Source organism: Macaca nemestrina, chromosome 3 (assembly GCF_043159975.1).
Source record: "Macaca nemestrina isolate mMacNem1 chromosome 3, mMacNem.hap1, whole genome shotgun sequence".
Taxonomy (NCBI): domain Eukaryota; kingdom Metazoa; phylum Chordata; class Mammalia; order Primates; family Cercopithecidae; genus Macaca; species Macaca nemestrina.
Genome location: NC_092127.1, coordinates 147,631,556 through 147,655,163, shown reverse-complemented (window position 1 = coordinate 147,655,163; position 23,608 = coordinate 147,631,556). Strand labels below are relative to the sequence as shown.

At 33.8% G+C, this 23,608-nt stretch overlaps 1 protein-coding gene across 11 annotated transcripts in view; it reads left to right on the top strand.

The window, feature by feature from the left end:
* LOC105496884 (WD repeat and FYVE domain containing 3) overlaps positions 1-23,608 on the top strand; it is a 307,925-nt gene that overhangs the window by 155,828 nt on the left and 128,489 nt on the right. For 10 of the 11 annotated variants that reach the window (XM_011767528.3, XM_071093605.1, XM_011767525.3 and 7 more), the window contains 6 exons: positions 5,290-5,757; positions 6,600-6,701; positions 9,186-9,379; positions 16,368-16,825; positions 18,288-18,371; positions 23,245-23,422. In XM_011767528.3, coding sequence (XP_011765830.2) covers positions 5,290-5,757; positions 6,600-6,701; positions 9,186-9,379; positions 16,368-16,825; positions 18,288-18,371; positions 23,245-23,422 — 1,484 coding nt within the window. The remainder of the gene's footprint in view (positions 1-5,289; positions 5,758-6,599; positions 6,702-9,185; positions 9,380-16,367; positions 16,826-18,287; positions 18,372-23,244; positions 23,423-23,608) is intronic. The other variant, XM_011767535.3, reaches the window with a different exon arrangement.

Sequence of the window (23,608 nt, the reverse complement as noted above, 5' to 3'; positions counted from 1 at the left end):
AAGCTGGAGGCATCACGCTACCTGACTTCAAACTGTACTACAAGGCTACAGTAACCAAAACAGCATGGTACTGGTACCAAAACAGAGATACAGACTAATGGAACAGAACAGCACCCTCAGAAATAATACCACACATCTACAACCATCTGATCTTTGACAAACCTGACAAAAACAAGAAATGGGGAAAGGATTCCCTATTTAATAAATGGTGCCTGGAAAACTGGCTAGCCATATGTAGAAAGCTGAAACTGGATCCCTTCCTTACACCTTACACAGAAATTAATTCAAGGTAGATTAGAGACTTAAATGTTAGACCTAAAACCATAAAAACCCTAGAAGAAAACCTAGGCAATACCATTCAGGACATAGGCATGGGCAAGGACTTCATGACTAAAACACCAAAAGCAATGGCAACAAAAGCCAAAATTGACAAATGGGTTCTAATTAAACTAAAGAGCTTCTGCACAACAAAAGAAACTACCATCAGAGTGAACAGGCAACCTACATAATGGGAAAAAATGTTTGCAATCTACTCATCTGACAAAGGGCTAATATCCAAAATCTGCAGAGAACTCAAACAAACTTATAAGAAAAAAACAACCCCATCAAAAAGTGGGTGAAGGATATGAACAGACGCTTCTCAAAAGAAGACATTTATGCAGCCAACAGACAACATGAAAAAATGCTCATCGTCACTGGCCATCAGAGAAATGCAAATCAAAACCACAATGAGATACCATCTCACACCAGTTAGAATGAAAATCAATAAAAAGTCGGGAAACAACAGGTGCTGGAGAGGATGTGGAGAAATAGGAACACTTTTACACTGTTGGTGGGACTGTAAACTAGTTCAACCATTGTGGAAGACAATGTGGTGATTCCTCACGGATCTAGAACTAGAAATACCATTTGACCCAGCCATCCCATTACTGGGTGTGTACCCAGAGGATTATAAATCATGCTGCTATAAAGACACATGCACACATATGTTTATTGATCAGCACTATTCACAATAGCAAAGATTTGGAACCAACCCAAATGTCCATCAATGTTAGACTGGATTAAGAAAATATGTACACCATGGAATACTATGCAGCCATAAAAAAGGATGAGTTCATGTCCTTTGTAGGGACATGGATGAAGCTGGAAACCATCGTTCTGAGCAAAGTATCACAAGGACAGAAAACCAAACACTGCATGTTCTCACTCATAGGTGGGAATTGAACAGTGAGAACACTTGGACACAGGAAGGGGAACATCACACACCAGGGCCTGTCGTGGGGTGGGGGTAGGAGGAAAGGATAGCATTAGGAGATATACCTAATGCAAATGACAACTTAATGGGTGCAGCACACCAACATGGCACATGTATACATATGTAACAAACCTGCACGTTGTGCACATGCACCCTAGAACTTAAAATATAATAAAATAAATAAATAAATAAAGTAAAAGAAAAAAATAGGGACTTCTCAGAAAACTTCTAATTTATAGATTCCAGCTTAACCATTCTGCAGTTAACTCTTTCTATGAATTAACATAAAAATATCGCAGCAATGTAATTCCTATTTTATGCTTTATTGTTGTTTCATTTGGTTTATCAATGTGATGTTGATATTGGCATAATAGCTAATTACAACAGTATAATTTTGAAATAATGAAGCAAAATTAATCTTTTGCAATATCATTGCCTGGTTTTGTCTCATTCATAACAGGGATAATAGTCATATAACCTAGCACCTCCCAGGGTTATTGAGAGAATCCAGTGACATAATGTCTATGAAAGTAAGGCTCTCTAGAAAGGGTGATGCCCTAAGAGTCAGAATTTATGTAATTATAAGTGACCTAACTTTTCTAAACATCAGTTTCTTCTTCAGAAAAACTGGCATAATCTTCTATATAGTGAATGGGTCAAGCTACATCATTTTGAGTTTCCTGTATAACTCAAAATTTTCTGTTTCCCATGGTCTACTTTCAGCGTTATTGCAAGAATCAAAGGAAATAGCTGTATTCCATTATGGAAAGAATGTGAAATAGGTTGTCTTTTATATTTTCTAGCAGTATTGAGGTGTGATTTGTGTACATTAAATCTATTCATCTGAGTGTTGAATTTGATGAGTTTTGACAAGTGGATATGGTTGTGTAATCACCACTGTAATCATGATGTGGAATATTTTCACCCTTCTAGAAAGTTTCCTTGTTCTCCTTGCAGTCAGCCCTCCCCACCTTAACGCTTGCCCTGGCAACCACTAGTCTGTTTTAGTTTTGCCCTTTCTAGAACTTAATACACTGTAATCATACAGTATATAGTTTTTGTGTATCTGGATTCTTTAGATAAACTTTAAGTGATTCTATCTAATCATTCCCCTCTTAATCGGGAAGAATGTGTTCCAACGTCCCCAGTAATACTTGAAACCACAGATAATACCAAACCATATATATTCTATGTTTTTCTTCCACATACATACATATGATAAAGTTGAAATTATAAATTTGTCACAGTAAGAGATTAACAATAATAATAAAATATGAAAATTATAGTAATATACAATAATAAAAGTTATGTAAATGTGTGCTCTCTCTTAAGAGCATGAGTGCTCTCTCTGTCTTAAAATATCTATTGTATGTAATATTTTCAGACTGTGATTAACCATGGGTAACTGAAACCACAGAAAATAAAACCATGAAAATGGGAGGAATATTGTAATACTTTGGAGATTCACCCATATTATTGCGTGTATCAGAAGTTTGCTCCTTTTTAATGCTGGGTATTACTTCATTGTTTGGATAGCCCACAATTTATGTATCTCTTCACCAGTTGATGGACATTTATTTGACTATCAGGAATAAAGCAACAGTGGACATTTATATAAAACAAATCTTTCTGTGGACATACGTTTTCATTTCTTTTAGCTAAATACAGAGCAGTGAAAGTGCTAGACCATATGGTAAATGTATGTTTAACTTTATGAGAAACTGCCAGAGTATTTTCTAAAGTGGCTGTCTCATTTTTGCATTCACATCAGTAATATCAGTTCCAGTTACTTGACGTTGTCAATAACACTTGGTATTGTTAGTCCTTTTAATTTTAGACTTCTACTAAGTATGTAATAATGTCTAATTGTTATTTTAATTTTCATTTTTCTAATTGACTAATGAAGTTTTACATTTTTTATGTGCTTTGTCACCATCTGTTTCTCTACCTTGGTTCAGATCTCTGTGCCCATTGTTTGATAGGGTTGTTTTATTGGAGTTATAAGAGTTCTTTAGATATTCTGTATAAGTTCTTTATCCCTTAATATGTATTTTGGAAGTGTGTTCTCTTCATCTTGACTTGCTGGGGTTTTTTTAATGCATCTTTTGAGAAATGGAAGTTTTAAATTTTGATGAAGTCCAGTTTTTCATTTCAAGAATATTTTGTGATTATTTTTCTCCTATAGAAGAAATCTTTACTCAGATTCACGAAGATCTCTAATATTTTCTTCTATTTTTTTTTTCTTTATCCAGTGTTTCATATTTTAACTCTTAAATTAAGGTCTATAGTACATTTTAAGTTATTATTATAGAGGGTAGAAAGTACTGGTTTCTTTTTTTAATATGGATATCTGAATGTTCCAAGACCTTTGTTGAAAATATCATATATGACTATATATATCTGAGACACTTTCTGAATTTTGTTTGATTGATCCATGTGTCTATCCTTAAGCTAATACCACAGTCTTGATTGCTGTAGCTTTATAATAAGCCTAAAATCAGGACACGTAAGTTGTCCAGTTTTGTTCTTCTCAGAATCATTGGCTATTCTAAGTCTTGGCTATTCTAAGTCTTTTGGTTTGCCATACAAATTAATAATCCTGTGAACTAATTTTTTTTGAAAAGCTGCTGAGATGTCAGTTATTCTTTTCCAGACATCTTTATTCTTTATATTCTGTAGGTAACTGAAAAAAACTTAGATAGACTAATAGACACAGGAAACAAAGATAAACTTTTGGTATTTGCCATATATGTTATAAACAAGAAATCAGAAAATTGAAATCATATGTAGGCTGGAGATTTTTTAAATTCCCTGTGTTTTTAAGAAATGTCCAAGTCAGGATTTCTGAGCATTCTTTTTTGTTTGTTTGTTTGTTTTACAGACAGGATTGCTTTCTGTCACTCAGGCTGAGGTGCAGTGGTGTGATCATAGCTCACTGCAACCTCAAACTCCTGGGCTCAAGCAGTCCTCCTGCCTCAGCCTCCCAAGTAGCTAGAACTACAGGCACATGCCACCATCCCCAGCTAATTTTTTTTTTTAATCTCCTGTAGAAATGGAGGTGGTCTTGCTATGTTAGCCAGGCTAGTCTAGAACTCCTGTCCTCAGGCCATCTTCCCAAAGTGCTGGGACTACTGGCATGAGCTACTGCCCCCAGCCCTGAGCGTTCTTTCTACTCCATTTAAGAATTTTGGTAGTTCTCTGGTTTATTCACTTTCTAAAATCCAGCTTATTCTGTAAGGCACTATGTTAATTTTTTGGTCATTCTTGGAAATGACACATACTCCTAATAGCTATTGTTCTGGGGACTACTTTTAGAAGCAAGCTGCTTATTTTCATGTACTTCAAGTATAACTTTCTGCCTTAATTTCTTTATGATTATTGTCGCTGATTTGCCTCACCAGAGCCATGTATAAAGATTTTTTTTTTCCATTTGTTATGTTTGAATAGCTGGCCATAAACTGCTTTAACAAATGTCTGTATGAGTAAATTGTACTTTTAGCTAGAAAACAAAACAAACTTCCAGCTTAAAATTTATAAAAACCATAGTGTTCTAATTATAAAGAAAAATTGGAATTTGGAAAAATTTTCCCCTCCTATTTTCCTGCTTCTTTATTGATGTTCTCAGGCCTGTAACTTCTTAAACCTCAAAGTCTTTTTAAACTGAGAGACAGCTGTCCTTATAGTCAAAATCAATCTCATAGATAATTAAATGCTACACTACCACACATTTCCAAACTCTGAAGCATGGATGTTTATAATATGCTTTTATTCCCTCTAAAACAGTCCAACTTTTCAATATACACTATTAATGAATTGAAATATTCATCATAATGCATTAAAATTTTAATCATTGTTATTTTTAATTAAATGATTTGAACTTGATGAAGAAAAATAAGACCTTTTGTGAAAACAGGATTATGTTCTTAGTAAATAATTGATAAATGTTATAATTCATGATGTGTTTAAACAGACTGGTTTGCCATCATTAAAATATCACATAATACCTACTTTTATGTTTTTCTTCTCTGTTTTAGGTCACAGTGTGAGAAACATCCAGGCCTTTGCAGTTCTTCAGAATGCATTTTTAAAAGCAAAGACCAGCTTCCTTGCCCAAATCATCCTTGATGCTATCACAAATATCTACATGGCTGACAATGCCAATTACTTCATCCTAGAGTCACAGCACACGTTGTCACAATTTGCAGAGAAGATTTCTAAACTCCCAGAAGTACAAAACAAATACTTTGAGATGCTGGAGTTTGTTGTTTTTAGCTTAAATTATATTCCTTGTAAAGAACTTATTAGTGTCAGTATCCTCTTAAAATCTAGCTCTTCTTATCACTGTAGCATTATTGCAATGAAAACACTTCTTAAGTTTACAAGACATGACTACATATTTAAAGATGTGTTCAGGGAGGTTGGCCTTTTGGAGGTCATGGTAAACCTTTTGCATAAATATGCTGCCCTGTTGAAGGATCCAACTCAGGCACAAAATGAGCAAGGTAAAATATTGTCTGTAATTTTATTTTTGTTTGAAAAGGGGTTCAAAGCAGAGAGTTTTTTGTTCTTGTTCCCATTCTTTGGTTATTGATTTCAATGACTTCCTACTGTGTATTATTGTGACATATTAGTGAACTATATTTTCCAAAATTTACAGGTTCATTCAACCTCTGTTAGGGAATTGGGGAGGAGGAAGCTAGAATTATGTCAGTGTATTGGAGAGAGTTTAAAGGAAGGTAAAAACCGAGGAAGAACTTGTGTGATCCACATGACTAGTATATACTGCCTTCTGCTTCTAAGAGCGAGTTTTAAAAGCTTCTGAAAATAATCAGATTTATTAATTACAACTAATAAATATAGTTAAATGTATAGTTACTTCAACATGTTTTTATTGTATAGAGAAAATAAGTATATTTAATGATGTTATATACACAATGTATTATCATTGGGTACCTCTCTGATAAATCTGATAAAAGTACAATAGTATCTGGTAGTTAATAAGTATTAAATGTGAATTAATACAGGTTGAATAGGTAACTTTATTCATGACCTTTTCTAACTCTTTGGTGAATCAAAATCTAGCATTCTATTAACCTTTGTATTTTCATTTTTAATATTTATTAGATAACTGCCACTTGCAAGCATACTGAAATAAAATCTGTTAATGTTGATTTTGAGCCTACTTTTGCAAATGTTGGACACATGCATCATTTTAAAGATTATATTATATGTGTCATATTGGGGTAAAAGTGAATACTGAAGAAATAAATTATTACAATAAAACTGAATCAAGAAAAAATAAGCTTATCACTTTTGTAATTTGGACCTTTGAATCTTTTTATAGGGGACTCAAGAAATAATAGTTCAGTTGAAGACCAAAAACACCTGGCTTTATTGGTTATGGAGACCTTGACAGTGCTTCTTCAAGGATCAAACACAAATGCAGGTAATTTAAAAAGCTATAAGCAAATACTTTGGGAGATTACTACTGGTTGCATCTTCTGTGGTGATTCTTCCTTCTGAAATCTTCCTGTCACTTAAGAGAAAAAACTATTAATTCAGTTTGGTACCCATCATGTTCCTAAAAATTCAGTACTTTACTTTTGACCATTAGCAGTACCTTGATGACAAAACATATGACATTGTTACTATTTCAAAATGATGTTTAAATTGCTTTTTATAGTGTCTTCTGTTTAAAGTATTCTAATTTTTTACTGGTACACTCTTACTCAAGTAAGTTGCTATTTAATTTTTTCCTAAAATATTTTCTTTACACAGTGATTTAAAAAATATTTTTAGTACTACAAGTTAGAGTATTATAATGTTACGACCTTCAGAAAATACTGAAAAATGATTCTCTAATAAAACGTAACCTCTCCAAGGTTAATTAACTTACTAAATATTTTGTTTAATTTTGGTCTCAATTTCTCTTTTATCCTTTTCTACCTGTCATTAACAGATAGGCCAACTATATTTATAAAATATCACTCTTGCATTTTAAAAAAGATTACTTGAGATTTTAATTAACATCAAACAACTCTCAGGTAATAAGGTCAGTGCAACTTCAAAGGAATAATGAGGGGAAAATGAGTTCAGATTAGTAGGCTGGGCCCAAATCATAGGGAGCTTTTTAGGCCATGGTAAGGAGCTTGAATTATATTTTAAGTGTTATGGAAAGCCAGGGATGACTGAACCCCATGCACTTGCATGACTGCCTGAATGCAGAGAAATTCAGCATTCATCATGTTTTAAATATATTGTGTATCCCAGGTACCATGCTAGCTAGGTGTTAGAATAACACCTAGATGCCAAGGTAAGATCGTTCTTGCTCCCCAGGAATTAGAATCTAGTGAAGAAAATGTAGACACATAATTATAAAAGTAATTAGTTTAATACAACTTTGGCAAATGCCAAGACTTGAATGAATTTAACAGGTAATTGAAACAATGAGTATGATGACTTTAAATTGATACTGTAGTAACATTTTGTCTGTGGCATAATGCATAATCTTATTCCCACTAACTAGGTTTAGTTAACTGAGGTACTCAGAAACATAATAAAGATACACTAACAGGAATTTGCTTTGCAAATTAACTTTCCTTGAGTAGACCTAGAAGTTGCACAGGAAGAGATTGGACAATTGGAGAGCTTACTCTGTGTGACTAAAAGTCACTTAGTACATCTCCCAAAGTGCCAAACACTTTCATACAATTCTTTTCAGTTTTTCTCTTCCTAATAGGAAAGAGATTACTAGCTCTGTGATGTTAGGCACAAAACAGTGCTTTACTCACAGTTTAAGTATTAAATAATATTAGCCATTATGATTATCTAGTGGGTCCTTACTGACAACCGGGAGGTAACTAAACAGGCCTTCAGGTAATGAAAGGCTGTCACAAATTCCATGTGCTGAATCTCGAACACATGGCTTAGACTGACTTCATGATCATACAATTTTTATGAAGTTAGCAAATAGAAAGCCACTAAGCAGAGAGGGCAGTGGCTGCTATAGCAGAATACACTGTTTCAGTGAACGTTTATTGAAACACAGGAGAAAATCCAATAGTCATGAAAGACCAAATATAAATAATAATAGTAAGACTGTTTGTTATAAACCATAATAGAGATATAAACAAGATGTCCTAAAAATGTAAGGGATAGAAGAATTACTTAGAGGAAATACTAATATAGTCATTTCAATCACTGGGCCCATTTTTTTAATACTGGAGGATGATATTAATATTTGATGTGAGAACAGTATCACTTGTGAGCAGGATCACAGGCTTACAGAGCTGGGCTGTGTAGGCATACATCCTTTTCTGTTGCTTACTAGCTGTATGACTTTGACTGCCTTACTTCTATATGGTAGGGGATGAGTATTAAGTAAGTCAATCTGTGTAAAGGCTTTGGAGCAGTAACAATGACACATGCTTTCTGTTACAGAATTTGTCACTTTTTGTTCTTGTGCTCTACCTATGCAACAAAACATGTTGGTCCCTTGTAATTTTTCCCATGGTGGAATAATTTATTCCATTTCTTTCTTGCTACTATTTTGGAAGCCATGTTCATTTAAATCTCCTTTATTTAGGCTGTTGTTCCTCTGAAAGCCTTTTACATAAGTTGATTACAATATAGAGTCTCCTGGGGTTTACCTAAGACACTTCTGAATATTCTAGATTTTGAGAGCTTGGGCATGGTGAACATATCACGGCATTAATCTTGCATTAAGAAAATGTAGAGAAAATTTGCATATACCTTTGCTGACAACCCGCTGTGCAAATTTGTATTGTAATTTAAAAGGTGAAATCATTGGGTAGGTTTTATTTACATTATTTTGTGTTACTTTACGAAAAATAATTGAATGTTAGTTTATCTGACTTGTCTCAGAATATTTTAAAGTAGCCATTATTGGACTTTTTTTCCTTCCTTCAAGGAATTTTTCGAGAATTTGGAGGTGCAAGATGTGCACATAATATAGTAAAGTACCCTCAATGCCGACAGCATGCCCTGATGACTATCCAGCAGCTGGTGCTCTCTCCAAATGGGGACGATGACATGGGCACTCTCCTGGGGCTAATGCATTCAGCCCCACCGACGGAATTGCAGTTGAAGACTGATATTTTAAGGGTAAGTTTGATAAATATGTTTCCCCTCTTTTACTACTAAAATCTGTGGTTATTTTTAAATGATCTACATTTAAGTTAGAGGCAGGGAAATTTAAAAAATCAAAATTACCCAGAAAACCTCACAACTTTGTGCACATTAGGAATTTGGAAAAACTCCAGTCATTTATGTCTTTCAGTATATATTTAACTTACTGCTATAAACCTTTGCAGTAATTATCTTGACTTATTGGAACTCTTAAATTAAATATTAGTGAAGTATAGGATCTTAATAAATACTAAATATATATATTTTCTGTTCAATTGAATTCACTCATAGTGTTATGCATCTGTGAAATGAAATGCTAGATTTGACATTATATACACATGCATGCATATATGTATGTATGTAAGTAATGGATATCCTAGTAGATATCAAACAATATACCAGAAGTTTTACATGTGCTTTTATCATTTACTCCTTAGCAATATTGTAAAGTAAGTAGCCCCCTGTTTTGCAGATGAGAAAACTTAGGTTTATAGAAATATATAACTTATATTGTTTACGTAAGTGACTTTTAGTTAGTAGAACTGACCCCCAGATTTCAATACCCATTTTATTTCCACAGCACCATTGTTTTACACAGACTTATACACTCACATTCTCTCATATTACTGAAATCATTGCTACTGTAAGAAATGATATGTAAGAAATTTTTAGAATCAAAATATAATCAAATGTTTCACTTTCATTTAGAAGTGAATTTAGTAAAGCAAGTAAGGTGTAATGGAAAAGTAAAGACTATTAAATATTAAATGATATATTTTAAAAAATTCCAAGTTCCAGATATAATAGTAGCTAACATTTATTGACTGCGTTCTATTAGTACTATTGTATGCATTTATGTGCATCTACTTATTTAATCCTTATGATAAAAATAAATACTATTAGTGTCCCTGCTTTACATGTTACAAACTGAAACACAGACTGGTTAAAAAATTTTCCCAAGTTGTATATGCCTAGTAGGTAGAGGAGCCTTGATCTGAACCCATGTAGTCTCTTTATAAAGCTGTGCTTTTAACTTATGTGCGGTGAATAATAGTTGTTTTAATAAAAAGAGACGTAGCCTTCTCTTTTTGTGACTAAAAACCTGCTCTTGTATTTAAATAATATCTGAGTAAAGTGAGAGAAGTCCATTAAAATTTATGTTCTTTAATTTATTGATTGATGCAAGGTTTCTAAATACAATTTTCCATTATAAGGATTCAGGCCTCCTTGGTGAAATGCTTGATTCCAGGACTAGGGCAGAGAAAGAAACAAAATAAGCCTAAAACATTTCAGTTAGCCTTTAAAAAGTAAAGAAGAGATCAAAGAAAATAATTAAGTACAATCAAACAAATAAATGAGAAAAAAGGAAAATCTCTTATTTATAGTCAAAAGTCAAAGAAAATCACCATTATGAACTATCATAGTAATAATTGGTTCAGGTAAAATTCATCACTGGCTACTAAAGACAGTAGATGAAAGTTTTAGAAATGAAAGGATTTTTGCGTAGTCTTAAATTGTGTCCTCAAAAGATATTTCTTAATTTCGAGTGCTAAAATATTAGCTTTACAGTGGACCCTACCTTAACTAAATGATCAGCATTAACTTTGCCAGTGATGGACAAATGAACAGCATACACCTCCTGATATGAAGCACATAGAAAAATTCAGCTCATTTTTGTAGTTTTTCCTCCCAAAAGTATATAATATGAATCTGATTATTAGAAAACATCACATAAATCCTAATAGGAGAACATTCTATGAAATAACTGGCCTAAACTCTTAAAAAAAAATAAAATGAAAAATGACTTAGGAACTGTTCCAGAAAGTAAAGAGGTTGAAGTGACTACTGAATGTAGTACATGAACTTGAATTTTCCTTTGTTATGGAGAATATTATTGGGATTTGGAAAAAACACAAGATCTGTAGATAAAATAATTGCATTATTTCAATGTTAATTTTCTATTTTGAGCATTGTACTGTGAGTAGTAAGAGAATTCTATTTTTTGAAAAACACACTGAAGCTTTTAGGGGAAAAGGGAAGTGGAGAGAGAGAAATTAAGTAATATGGTAATTTTTCAAGAATCCGAATGAAGGATATCTGTGAATTCTTTCAACTGATTATGCAGTTTTTCTTCAAGTCTAAAATGACATTAAAATAATAACAGACAAACCAGTGTGTTTAACCTTGCTTGCTTCCAAGGCCCTTGTGACCCGATCTCCCTGTCCTCTGACGACTTCTACTAGTACTCTCACCTGTGGATGAGGAAGACATTATTTTTCCTCTACCTGCTGAGTTCTTAGCTAGGACAGACTGGTGTTACAAAAGACAAATTAGCAAGAGAAAAACAAGCAGAAGTTTATTAACATGTGTACCTCATATGTGCATGGGAGACAACCAGGGAAAGATGACTAATTCTCAAAGAGGTGGCTTAGAACTCCATTTTATATGGTAGTCCCCCCATATCTTCAGGGAAATACATTCCAAGACCCCCAGAAATGTCTGAAACTGCAGATAATATGGAACCCTATATATACTATGTTTATACCTGTGATAATGTCTAATTTATAAATTAGGCACAGTAAGATTAACAACAATAACCAATAATAAGATAGAATAATTTTAACAATATGCCAGTGTCCCTACTCTTGTGCTTTGGTGCCACTATTAAGTACAATAAGGGTTACTTGAACACAAGCACTGGGATACCTCCACAGTTGCTCTGATAACCGAGACTATACTCAGTGACTAACGGGCAGGTGGCTTATACAGCATATGTACACTGGACACGGGGATGAGTCACAGTGGTGTGGGGCAGTGTGAGATTTCATCATGTTACTCTGAACGATACACAGTTTAAGACTTTTGAATTGTTGTTTTCATTCAATATTTTCAGGCCAAGTTTGAGCACAGGTAACTAAAATGAAGGAAAGCAAAACTGCAGAGAAGGGGGACCACTGCGTAGCATTCTCCGCAAAGAACCGTACATTTTTAGAGAAATGATGACATAAAGAGAAAGGACTCTAGGGATATCTAATTGTGGGAAGGCAAATAAATGGTAGATAAAGAATAGTTGGTAGTTTGTTTTGTGCATTTATTTGCTGTCTCCAGGCTGAGAAGGGTCTGACTTCATCTAATAGGGAATGGCAGAGAGTTTTCTTATATCTACTTCTTCTCAGTTGCCTTCAACTGAAAATAATCCTTATGCCAAAGTGGCATCTTTTGGGGTGGCATATGCTAGTTTCCTACATGCCCATTTCAGCCACAGACATTACAGGAGTTATTACTTCTATTTTCTTTTACTTTTATTCAATTAAATGCTTCATTGGTAATGAAAAAATAGCATTTCTTTCTTTATGCTGTTATATATTTCATCATGTTTTGATGGTGTATAATGACAATTTTGAATATGCATCTTAAAAGCAAGATTAATCTCACCACAATTTATCTCTTAGACAAAAAGGATATCCACATGAATGTCAGTATTTGAAGAACATTTTGTATTTGAAGGAATTGTTGGGAGAATATAGATGGCGTCAAAAGATGCTAAGGTTGCCAACTTTTTTAACATACCATTTTCTCCTCTTTTGGTACCTTATTAATTGGATTTTTAAAATATTGGTAAGCCAACAAGAAGTAGTTGACTGACCCATAATTTTGAGGCAGTGCTCTGGTTAATGTTAGTAACTGATTCTCAGGCTGGAAGAGGGCAGGAGAGGGTCGTGATATTTTGCATTTACAGATTTCCAGGGTATAAATACTCGCATTGTGGCCTATTCAATCAACTAATGTGCCACTGAATGTAGACTGGAAAGAGATGCACAGTAGTACACCATTATATAGCATTTCCTCATGCAGATATGCAAAAGCATAGATAATAGTAAAACTCAGAAAATAATTAGAAACTGATGAGTTTTGAGTATTACTTTTGTCTTTAAAATATTTAGTTGTAAATTTATTACTTAATTTTAAATTATGATTGTACGTTTAACAACTGACTTACAAAATTCCTGAAAATACGGTACTTGACCTCTTGAGAGCCGGTATGAGCTAGCTCTGGCATTCTGCTTTGAAGGGATAAAGTAGTGTTGTGTGCCAGTAGGGAAAATTTGGGTTCTCAGTTTCAATTTCCATTTTTATTTCATTCAGAATTGCCTCTTAGTTCCTCCATTCAACTGACATATACCACAAACCTATATAATTTAATTTGTAATTATTTATACGCAAACCTGACATTCCATGACATGTCATGGAAATTCTCCTGATGCACAAATTTGAATTGTATGAATTGTATTTATGCAAATATAAATAATATATAGCTGATTTTGTCTTATTAACCAAGCAGCCTCCAGATCTCATTGCAACTTTGGTGTTTGCTACTCGTCATCATTTATTGATGTAAGTGGGAAGTTACATTATTCATTGTATTTGAAATTTTTCAAATACTGAGATTGTGCTGGGATAATGTCAGAGCGCCAACAGATACCAATTTTGAGGAAGTAGGAGGTGGGCCTGTCCAGAAGTACATAATATAAATTATTGGACTAAAGATTCATAAGCAGCAGTTTTTCTAACCTCAGTCATAATTCTAACCAGTGATAGCATTTTGTACATGTTACTTTAACTTTGAACTCACCCCTCCTCATCTATAAAATAATACTTGTCATAGTCATATTTTTCTTCCAGTATGTTTTTGAAAATTGATGACAGTGATAGGCTTATATGCCAGGCACTTCTCTAAGTGTTTTTACATGTATTTCCTTTGAGGCTAGTTATTGTTGTTTCCATTTTACATAAGAGGAAACTGTGACACAGAAAGGTTAAGTAACTGGGATGGTTAAATGCTTTTTAATGTTGGAGTCGGAATATGACCCCAAGCATTCTGAGTTCAGCCGTCTTCAGGCTATGTTATAAGGAGTGTGTGTGTGTGCACCCACGCATATGTGTGTGTGTGTGTTGGTTAAAAAGTCTTTTGTTAATATGAGATATTTTAAGTATTAATACAGTTTATTAAATTTGACAATATAGGGAAACTATATTGTTACCAGATGCTAAAATGGAAATTTATTGATTAAAGACTATTGGAAGGAGTACATTGTTTCTATATTTTATTTACATACATATTGCATATTTTCTGTCTTTTAAAATATTAAGGCATATATATGAACAATGAAATCTTCATAACTTCTGAAGCAGTGTAGGTCAAAAGGTGACTAATATATTAATACAGGTTGAGCATCCCTCATCCAAAAACCTGAAATTCAAAATGCTACAATCTTTTTGAGTGCTGACAAGTGGAAAATTCCACACCTGACCTCATGTGATGATAAGTTGCATGAACAAAATTATTTAAAATACTGTATAAAATTACCTTCAGGCTATGTGTATAAGGTATATATGAAACATACATGAATTTTATGTTTAGATTTGGGTCCCATCCCCAAGATAACTTACTGTATATGTGCAAATATTCCAAAATCTGAAACTTTTCTGGTCCCAAATACTTTAAATAATGGATACTCAACCTGTATGTAGCCTTTTCATTCTTCAGATACCATTAGAAATGTGTGAGATCTTTTAATAAAATGACTTTTTTCAAATGCAATGATTGGACAGATTAGAAATTATATCTTAAGTAATAGTAAATACCCATTGTGCTACAATTAATGAAACAGAGGGCAAAGGAGTCCACTGTATCCATAAAAAAGATTTCAGATTGCTGTTTGGGGCATAATGTCATGATTAAGTACAGGAGTAGGGTAATTAGACTGCCTAGGTTTAAATTCTACCTTTATTATTATATAAGTTATATAGTCTTTGGAGAGTTATTTTACCACATTGGGCCTCAATTCCTTATCTATAAAGTGGAAATAATAATAGTACCTTACACACAGGATTGTTGAAAGGATTAAATAAGATAGTGCATAAAAGTACCTAGAATGCCTAGTACATAGCAAGTACCTGATAAAATATTAGGTGATTTTGTAATGTGTTTTTTAAAATCATAAGCTGGCCAGGGCGGTGGCTCACGGCTGTAATCCCAGCACTTTGGGAGGCAGAGGTGAGTGGATCACTTGAGGCCAGGAGTTTGAGACTAGCATGGCCAATATGGTGAAATCCCATCTCTACTAAAAATATAAAAAATTAACTGGGCATGGTTGTGCGTGCCTGTAATCCCAGCTACTCAGCAGGCTGAGGCAGGAGAATTGCTTGAACCCAGGAGGTGGAGGTTGCAGTGAGTCAGGATGGCACCCCAGGACTCCAAGTTGGGTGATAGAGCATGACTCTGTTTTTGTTTTTGTTTAAAAAAAATATATATCATAAGCTAAGTTAAAATTATGACAGTTCAGAAAGTAAATATTTGATTTACTTATGTACTTCAGGTTTTCTTTCTTAAAGCTTACAGCTGTTTTGGGAAAGATCATACTTTCAGCCCTCAGGCTTCAGTTCATTTTGGAAAAGAGAATGTTTAATAAGTCTTCTGAAGTGAATCTTCTTTCTAAAGAATGAATGTGGTCACTTTATAGGAGACAAAAGACCTCAGATCTTGGCTGCCCCGACCATCTCTCTGATCCCTTCTAGAATTAATCAGTTTCTATACACACAGTCATAAGTTTTCATGATTGTGTAAAACTAGATTAGAAGATGTATTTTACTTACTTTATAAAGTCACTGAATTCATTGATGTCATAATCAATTAAAGACTCTGAAAGCTCTTCAACCAATATTTGGATATAGCTTTATTCTATCAAAGAAATATGTGATATTGTTTCCTAAAATTACCTTCAGCATTTAATGTGACATTTTTTAATTAGCAAAATATTTGATATGCTTTATAGGACCGTTTATTGGGTAAATTATACAAGCATGTCAGATTCACAGAATGTACAACCTCCATATACATGCTAGTGGTTTGTTTTTTTAATTACGTGTATTTTCATTTGTTTTTTTCTTTTGTCTCCTGTAGGCCCTCCTGTCGGTCCTTCGAGAAAGCCATCGTTCAAGAACAGTTTTTAGGAAAGTTGGAGGATTTGTGTACATTACATCCTTGCTCGTTGCTATGGAAAGATCTTTGAGCTGTCCACCCAAGAATGGCTGGGAGAAAGTGAACCAGAATCAAGTATTTGAACTTCTTCACACTGTGTTCTGCACGTTGACTGCAGCAATGCGCTATGAGCCAGCCAACTCTCATTTCTTCAAAACAGAGATTCAGTATGAGAAGTTGGCAGATGCTGTTCGATTTCTTGGCTGCTTCTCAGACCTAAGAAAAATAAGCGCCATGAATGTCTTCCCCTCAAATACACAGCCATTTCAAAGACTTTTAGAGGAAGATGTAGTCTCAATAGAATCAGTGTCACCCACGTTACGGCACTGCAGTAAACTTTTTATTTATCTTTACAAAGTAGCCACAGATTCTTTTGACAGGTATGGCTCTGCTCTGTCCTCTGAATTAAAGGGTGTATACTAAGCATGACTTCAACGTTAAGACTTGAATTATGAGTTAATCCCAAAGAATATGAAAGTAGATGAATCTTTTCTCCTGTTTGTTTGAGGTGTATCACTTTATTTTTGAATATTACTCTTGCTCTGGTATTGTTTTTTTAGCATGGAAGCCTGTGTGCTATTTGTAAATTCAGGTTCAATTAGTTCTCATTGCAGTTACTGGAACAGATTCTATGAAGTTTCCTTTAATGATCGTGTTTACTATTGTCTTTTTTCTTTTTAGCCTTAAAAGGTGCATCTGGACTTACTGATATGTGTTATCAACAGAACATCATTATGATTATTCTTATTTCCAGACACATACTCCATCATTCTCCACATTTCGTACTCCTCAAAAAATGATATAGTTCCCAAAGAGAGATGTCAGTGTCTTGAACCATCAAGTTCAAGAGGCCATCAGACTCAGTATTTACTCATTCCTTTATGAAATAAGTACTTAACAAAACCTGCTGCATGCCAAGTCACTGTGCTAGGCATTGAGGATTCAGCTCTGTACAGGGCTGTCTTAGTCCTTGTTATCTTTTAGCTAAAATATAGACACATAAATAAACAATTACCTATAGCATGACAAATTCTACAATGGGGAAATATAGGGTTCTCGGAGATTGTAGGAGAGCCACTTCATCTAGATCACTTATTTTCAGTGCTTCAACTGTGTTTTCAATGAAGATGTCACTTTGAAAATAATACTTCTAATTTATGCCCCAAGCGTTATTGCTTTTAACAGTTACCATAGTTTTACTATATAAAATAAATGAACTGCCCTCGTAAATAGACCATGTAACTCCACTGGACAGAGCTTATAATAGGTTTTGTGTCCTTTTCTGTGGAATATCTGCTTTGAAGTATCAACTGAGATATTTCTTCCTTCTTAACAAGATTTCTTAGTCCTCAGTATTTACATTTAAAAATCTAAACAACTATGACAAAAATTATAAAAATTTTTTTTCTTTAAACTTCTGCTTTTCCCTATCTCGAAATAAAATGCACATATATGGTTAACTTATAGGAAACACAGGACAGTGTAGTGTTCTAGGAATGAGCTATATAAATTTGTGTATTCAGATTCAACCTCTTTTCCCTTGATTTCTTCTTATCCTAGTTAGAATATGTCATTTTTAGTCACTGTCAAAAATAGGGCCTAGAGCACCCTGTTTAACAGATGTGTTAAATGTTAACATGAATGGAATAAGCATCTGCCGTGAGCATGCTTTTCTGTTTCATTCAGTGCATGTGTTGTAGTCTTGTTCCTTGTTCCTGCTGAATATGGAGGATGTTCCTTATTAAACTTTTACTGGCATTTCTTGTGAAACTAACCAACTGCCAACCTGGTGTTCTCTTCTTCTAACCTCTCTAAACCACCCTGTCTGTTTTGTGTCTGTAGTCGTGCAGAACAGATCCCTCCTTGCCTGACAAGTGAGTCTTCTCTCCCCTCTCCTTGGGGTACACCAGCTTTGTCCAGGAAAAGGTACTGATCATATAAGAGAAGTCAGTCTCTATTTGTGTGGGGTTTCTTTTTTTCTGTGCTTATTTATGTTAACATGGTGATTGTGTTTTGTGATTTCAGTTTTGTTTTTTTTTGAACTTTTGGGTTTTGGGGGGTGTTTTTAGGTTTTAAAAATACCAATTTTTCTTATATACATGAGAGTAAAATGTGTTGATGCTATGAAACTATGAAGGACATATAATTTTGTCATCCAACTTTTTTATACTAAACTACACATTTTGGTTATAGAAAAAGCATGTCTTTTATTAAAAATAAGTTAGAAAAGTGGACTTAATGTCTCTAAGTAGAGTACTTTTCCACTTTTTTAATTTTTCTTTTTTTTAATTATTATTTTTTACTTTAAACGTTGGGATCATTCTTTGGTTTTTACTATTATTCCAAAATGAATTTCATAGCATTGGAAGGAAATGTGTATTTTCTCCATCAGATTCAACCAATTGAAGTATGTTGCTGTTATGAAAAATGCTCACAGCTAAACTTTGAAAAAGTTAATAAAAAACCCACCCCAATACTTTGATCAGTTCTTTGTAAATCTCTAAGCTGATCTAGTTGGTCTTTTCAAAACTACCTTTAAAAAAATTCTACTCAAATTTTTAAAAACTGCAGTTGATTGACGGAAGTATAGTTAAGATCCACGTAAGATTACATTTGCAGCCCAACCATCAAATGATTATGGTCTGCAGTTGGCCCCAAATACTTCATTCTTTCTCCTGTTTTCCTCATAACCAAAAATAAGTCCTTAACTCTTACATTAATATTCTTTCATTGCGGCTTTTAAAAAATGAATCCCAAGGTGCTGCTATATTGTTGTTTTAATCTTATTACTATTGTTCAGATTTTGAAATTCGAAGACAGATGGAGTTAGTACATCAAAAGTATTTGTTATGGATTCTGTATTTCAACGTGTTTGCATAGTAATATTAGGTATATGAAAAGATGCAATTTCCTTTTTCTCTTAAATTTACACTTATAGCTTACTTTGCGCAGCAAACCATGGCATAGTTCAGAATAGTCTTAAATGAATATAGGGTTGTTCAGTATATTTGTGCTTAAAAACTGCAATTTCTTTTTTAAAAAAAGAGCTCTTCCTAATTCGAAGAATGATAAACTAGGTAAATTCAAGTTGATATCATGTGTTTTTCTGTTGCTAAAATGGTCGAGGCAAAAAACAATGTGTGTTTGAAAATTTGTGTTTGCTCATGAGCCCTAGAAATTACTAAATGTTAGAGAAATAATTTCAATTAGTAAATAGTTTAAATTACTAAAAATCACAATTTAAAAATATGGTGATTATGTCATAATGAGTAATGCCTTAAAATTTGCTGTTTAAAAACATTTAGTCCTTTTTAAGTATTAACCAAATACCACAAAATAGAAATACACAGATTAAAAGGATACTTAAAAAAATACATCAGGGCCAGTTGCAGTGGCTCACACCTGTAATCCTAACATTTTGGGAGGCCGAGGTGGGCGGATTGCCTGAGGTCAGGAGTTCAAGACCAGCCTGGCAACACGGTGAAACCCCCTCTCTACTAAAATACAAAAAAAAAAAAAAGCCAGCATGGCAGTTTGCGCCTGTAATCCCAGCTACTCGGGAGCTGAGTCAGGAGAACTGCATGAACGCAGGAGGTAGAGGTTGCAGTGAGATCACTCCACTGCCCTCCAGCCTGGACTACAGAGCGAGACTCCATTTCCAAAAGTACATCAGAACTTTCTGTTTATTTAAATGGTAATTTGACAAAGAGAAAACAGCATTTTATTTTTATTCTTAAAGAGTTACTTATGGCCTTAAATCAAAAACATATTGTCATCATTTGCAGTGTAGCTCCATGTAGAGATACCAGGTCTTTGACTTAAGGGAAGACTGTCACTAAATCAGTAAAGCTAGTTGATTGAGCCCTAATCCGTGTGAATTCTCCATGAGCCTTACAAGTTGACATTCCCTCAAGGACAGAAAGCTCCTGATACTGTTCATGCTAATACTAAGATCATTGTTGACATTTTCAGGTTGCCATTCTATTCAGCTTGCATACATTTTGCTCAGCGGTAAGAATCATAAGCTAGTAAAGAATATAATGTTTTTACTTCACAAATTCAAGTCTAGTAACTTGAAATTAGAATTTAAGTCACACTATTTCTAGAAACTCTCAACAAATTACATCAGCTTATAGACATCTTTTTCTTGTAGCAAAACATATTGGTTTTGTTGGCAAAAGGATAAACCAAAATTTAACTGTGTTTTTATGGCTTGTGGAACACTCTCAGATGCTAAGGATGTTTTGAACTTGTGATACTTGTCTGACATGTAGTATCCAGGAGATTTTTCTCTAATTATTTTAAGAATTGGGGGAAAATGAACTAGCTGACTTTATATTTGGAAAATTAAAACTCATAACCTTTTTCATTGTTCATTATTATTCAGAAGGAATGATAGAACAGAATTATAGCTGAACAGTGTTCAATCAGAGTTAGAAGAAGTGAATACAAAATAATAATCAGAACTCTACAGAATATGACTGCAGTGGAGCAAAAGGTGACAAGTACTTGTTATCCTTCAAACATGGGATCCATTATTTAGTGCCTCTACACACCTGATAAGTTAAGCAAAGCAGATTCAGAATTTAAATATTATGTATTCCCCGGAGAGGTGGATGAATCTTAAATATATATGAGAATTGAGGTTGAAATATTAAATAGCAACCAAATTATGAAATGTAATTTTATCCTATCTTTGGAAATGTTTAGTTCTTGCTTGGGAATTAACCATTTAATGAGCTTACCGTAATTCCAGAATTTAAAAAGTGATACCTATGGTGATACCTAGATGACTTAATCAGAATTAATTTTGTATAATACCTGTTGTAATACACCTAATTTTAGTTAATAAATACCGTGTTTTAGACATCAGCAATGTTTGCAATATTTTTCTGGTTTGAAAACAATGAATGTAATTCCTTTTTCAGAATATTGTTTTCTTAGATTAAAAAAAGTACTACTGTAATAATTGTATACAGGTTGAGTGTTTCTTGTTCAAAACACTTGGTACCAGTATTGTTTTGATTTCCAGCTTTTTGGATTTTGTAATATTTGCAATATATATAATGAGATATCTATGGGACCCAAGTCCAGACACAGAATTTATTTATGTTTCATATACATCTTATTCAAGTAGCCAGAAGACAATTTTATGTAATATTTTTAATAATTTTGTACATGAAACAAAGTTTTGACTCTGTTTTGACTCTGATCCATCATATAAGGTGAGATGTGAAATTTTCTACTTGTGGCATCATGTGGGTGCTTAAAAAGTTTTGGATTTTGGAGCATTTCAGATTTCAGATTTTTGGATTAGGGATACTCAACCTGTGTTAGTAAAGAGTTCAGTGTCCAAAGATATAAAGATTTCTTCCTGAGTGTATCAGTAATTTAAATCCAAATCTCATCAAATCTGTCAATTTAGAAATGATTTTGGAAGGCCTATAACTAAAATAGACAATTAGAATCTATGCATATGTGTGTGTATGCAATGAAAACATTTTTAATGAAATTTTGGAATTCAGTGGTTATTTCTGATACATGCTAGGTAAATTATGAATCTGTTTTCCAGACGGATCAAAATATTTAAAATAATAAAGGGAGCAATATAGGAGTAGGATAACTGTTGGTAATACACATTTTGAAATATTTTTCTTAGTAAGTTTAGAAATTAAATCTTTTTGAATGAAAAATGGCAGAATACAGGGAGTGAAAACATGAATGGGTAAAGGACATGCTGACTTTTAAATAAACTAGGAGAGCCTATGCGCCTTTTTATAAGTAAAGCTGAACATTTTCCTAGAATCCCTGTTAAAAAGAGAACGGTATTTTTTTTTAAACCATGGCAGTGCCAATTCTTTGCTACTAAATCACTGACGTAAAGCATCTGTTTCCCAAGCTGCTCTTGTCCCAGAAAGCTAAAACTGCATTGCTTTCTGTGACAGAGCTCAGCATTAGGCAAATTATGCTGAGACCAACTCATTGGAACAAAGAGTTCCCATAGGCTGAAGCCACAAGCATCTGTTTCTTAGTGCCAAGATGCAAAATGTGCAAAATTCATGAATTGTAGATGAGTAGTATGAAATAGAAAGTAGAGATCATTGATGAGAAGAAATGCGTACATTCAGGACATGGCTGGGTTTTCTAATTCACAGAAACTTGTTCTGTAAATTGTCTTCAAGTTTTTAAAAGTTGCAATGAATATTTTCAGTGGTAGTGAGGATAAATGCAGAAAATGAAAGCAGTTCCAAATAAGCTAAAGGAAAACTCCCACAATGCCAAATATATTTATTCTTGGATAGCCTAGCCTCTGAGACAACCCTGACTCAGTTGACCCCGTTAGTGTTACTCATGCACTAAGGAAAGGTTAAAACACATATAGGTAATTTCAAAAGATAAAATCTCATTGAGGGAATTAATTTAACTTGATCTCTCATCACATATTATTGGAATTGTCCTCTTCCTAGAGCTTTGAATCACTATGATTGTACCTGTTCTTTACATCTTCTGGTATAGGTGTCATTTTTTAATCAAACAATCCATACAGTAAATCAGTAAAAGTAAAAATCATATAAAGACTATGAATAATGGATAGTTACATGGTCTGCACACATCCACCCACACACATGCAGACACATACACATATCAACTCGAGTTGATAATATATTCCTTTTTTTCTATCCCAACCTTAAGTTGTTTTCTAACAAGGCTTTTTGGTTATCAGTGGATGAAAGTAACCGAAGAGGAATAGAATGTGATTGGAATTCAATACTAAATTTACCCTTTCGTTTTTTTATAGGCATGTATATCATTCTGTTTCAACTCCCCCTGTTTACCCTCCTAAAAATGTTGCTGACCTGAAACTACATGTGGCAACTTCATCTCTCCAGAATTCTGATGCAGTCATCATTCATCCTGGAGCCATGCTTGCCATGCTGGACCTACTGGCCTCCGTTGGGTCAGTGACACAGCCAGAAGTAAGCTTGGATATGTTAGTTCCTTCCCATCTGTAATGAAATGAATGAAAGGACGTGAGTGCAATTATATGAGCTAGGGGGTTGAGGAGAAAGTTAGTATTACATACTAAAGTAGCTGGAAAAAAAAAGGATTTTTTAATTTGAGTGTTACCTTTCATGATGAATGGTAGATATATATGTTTTAGA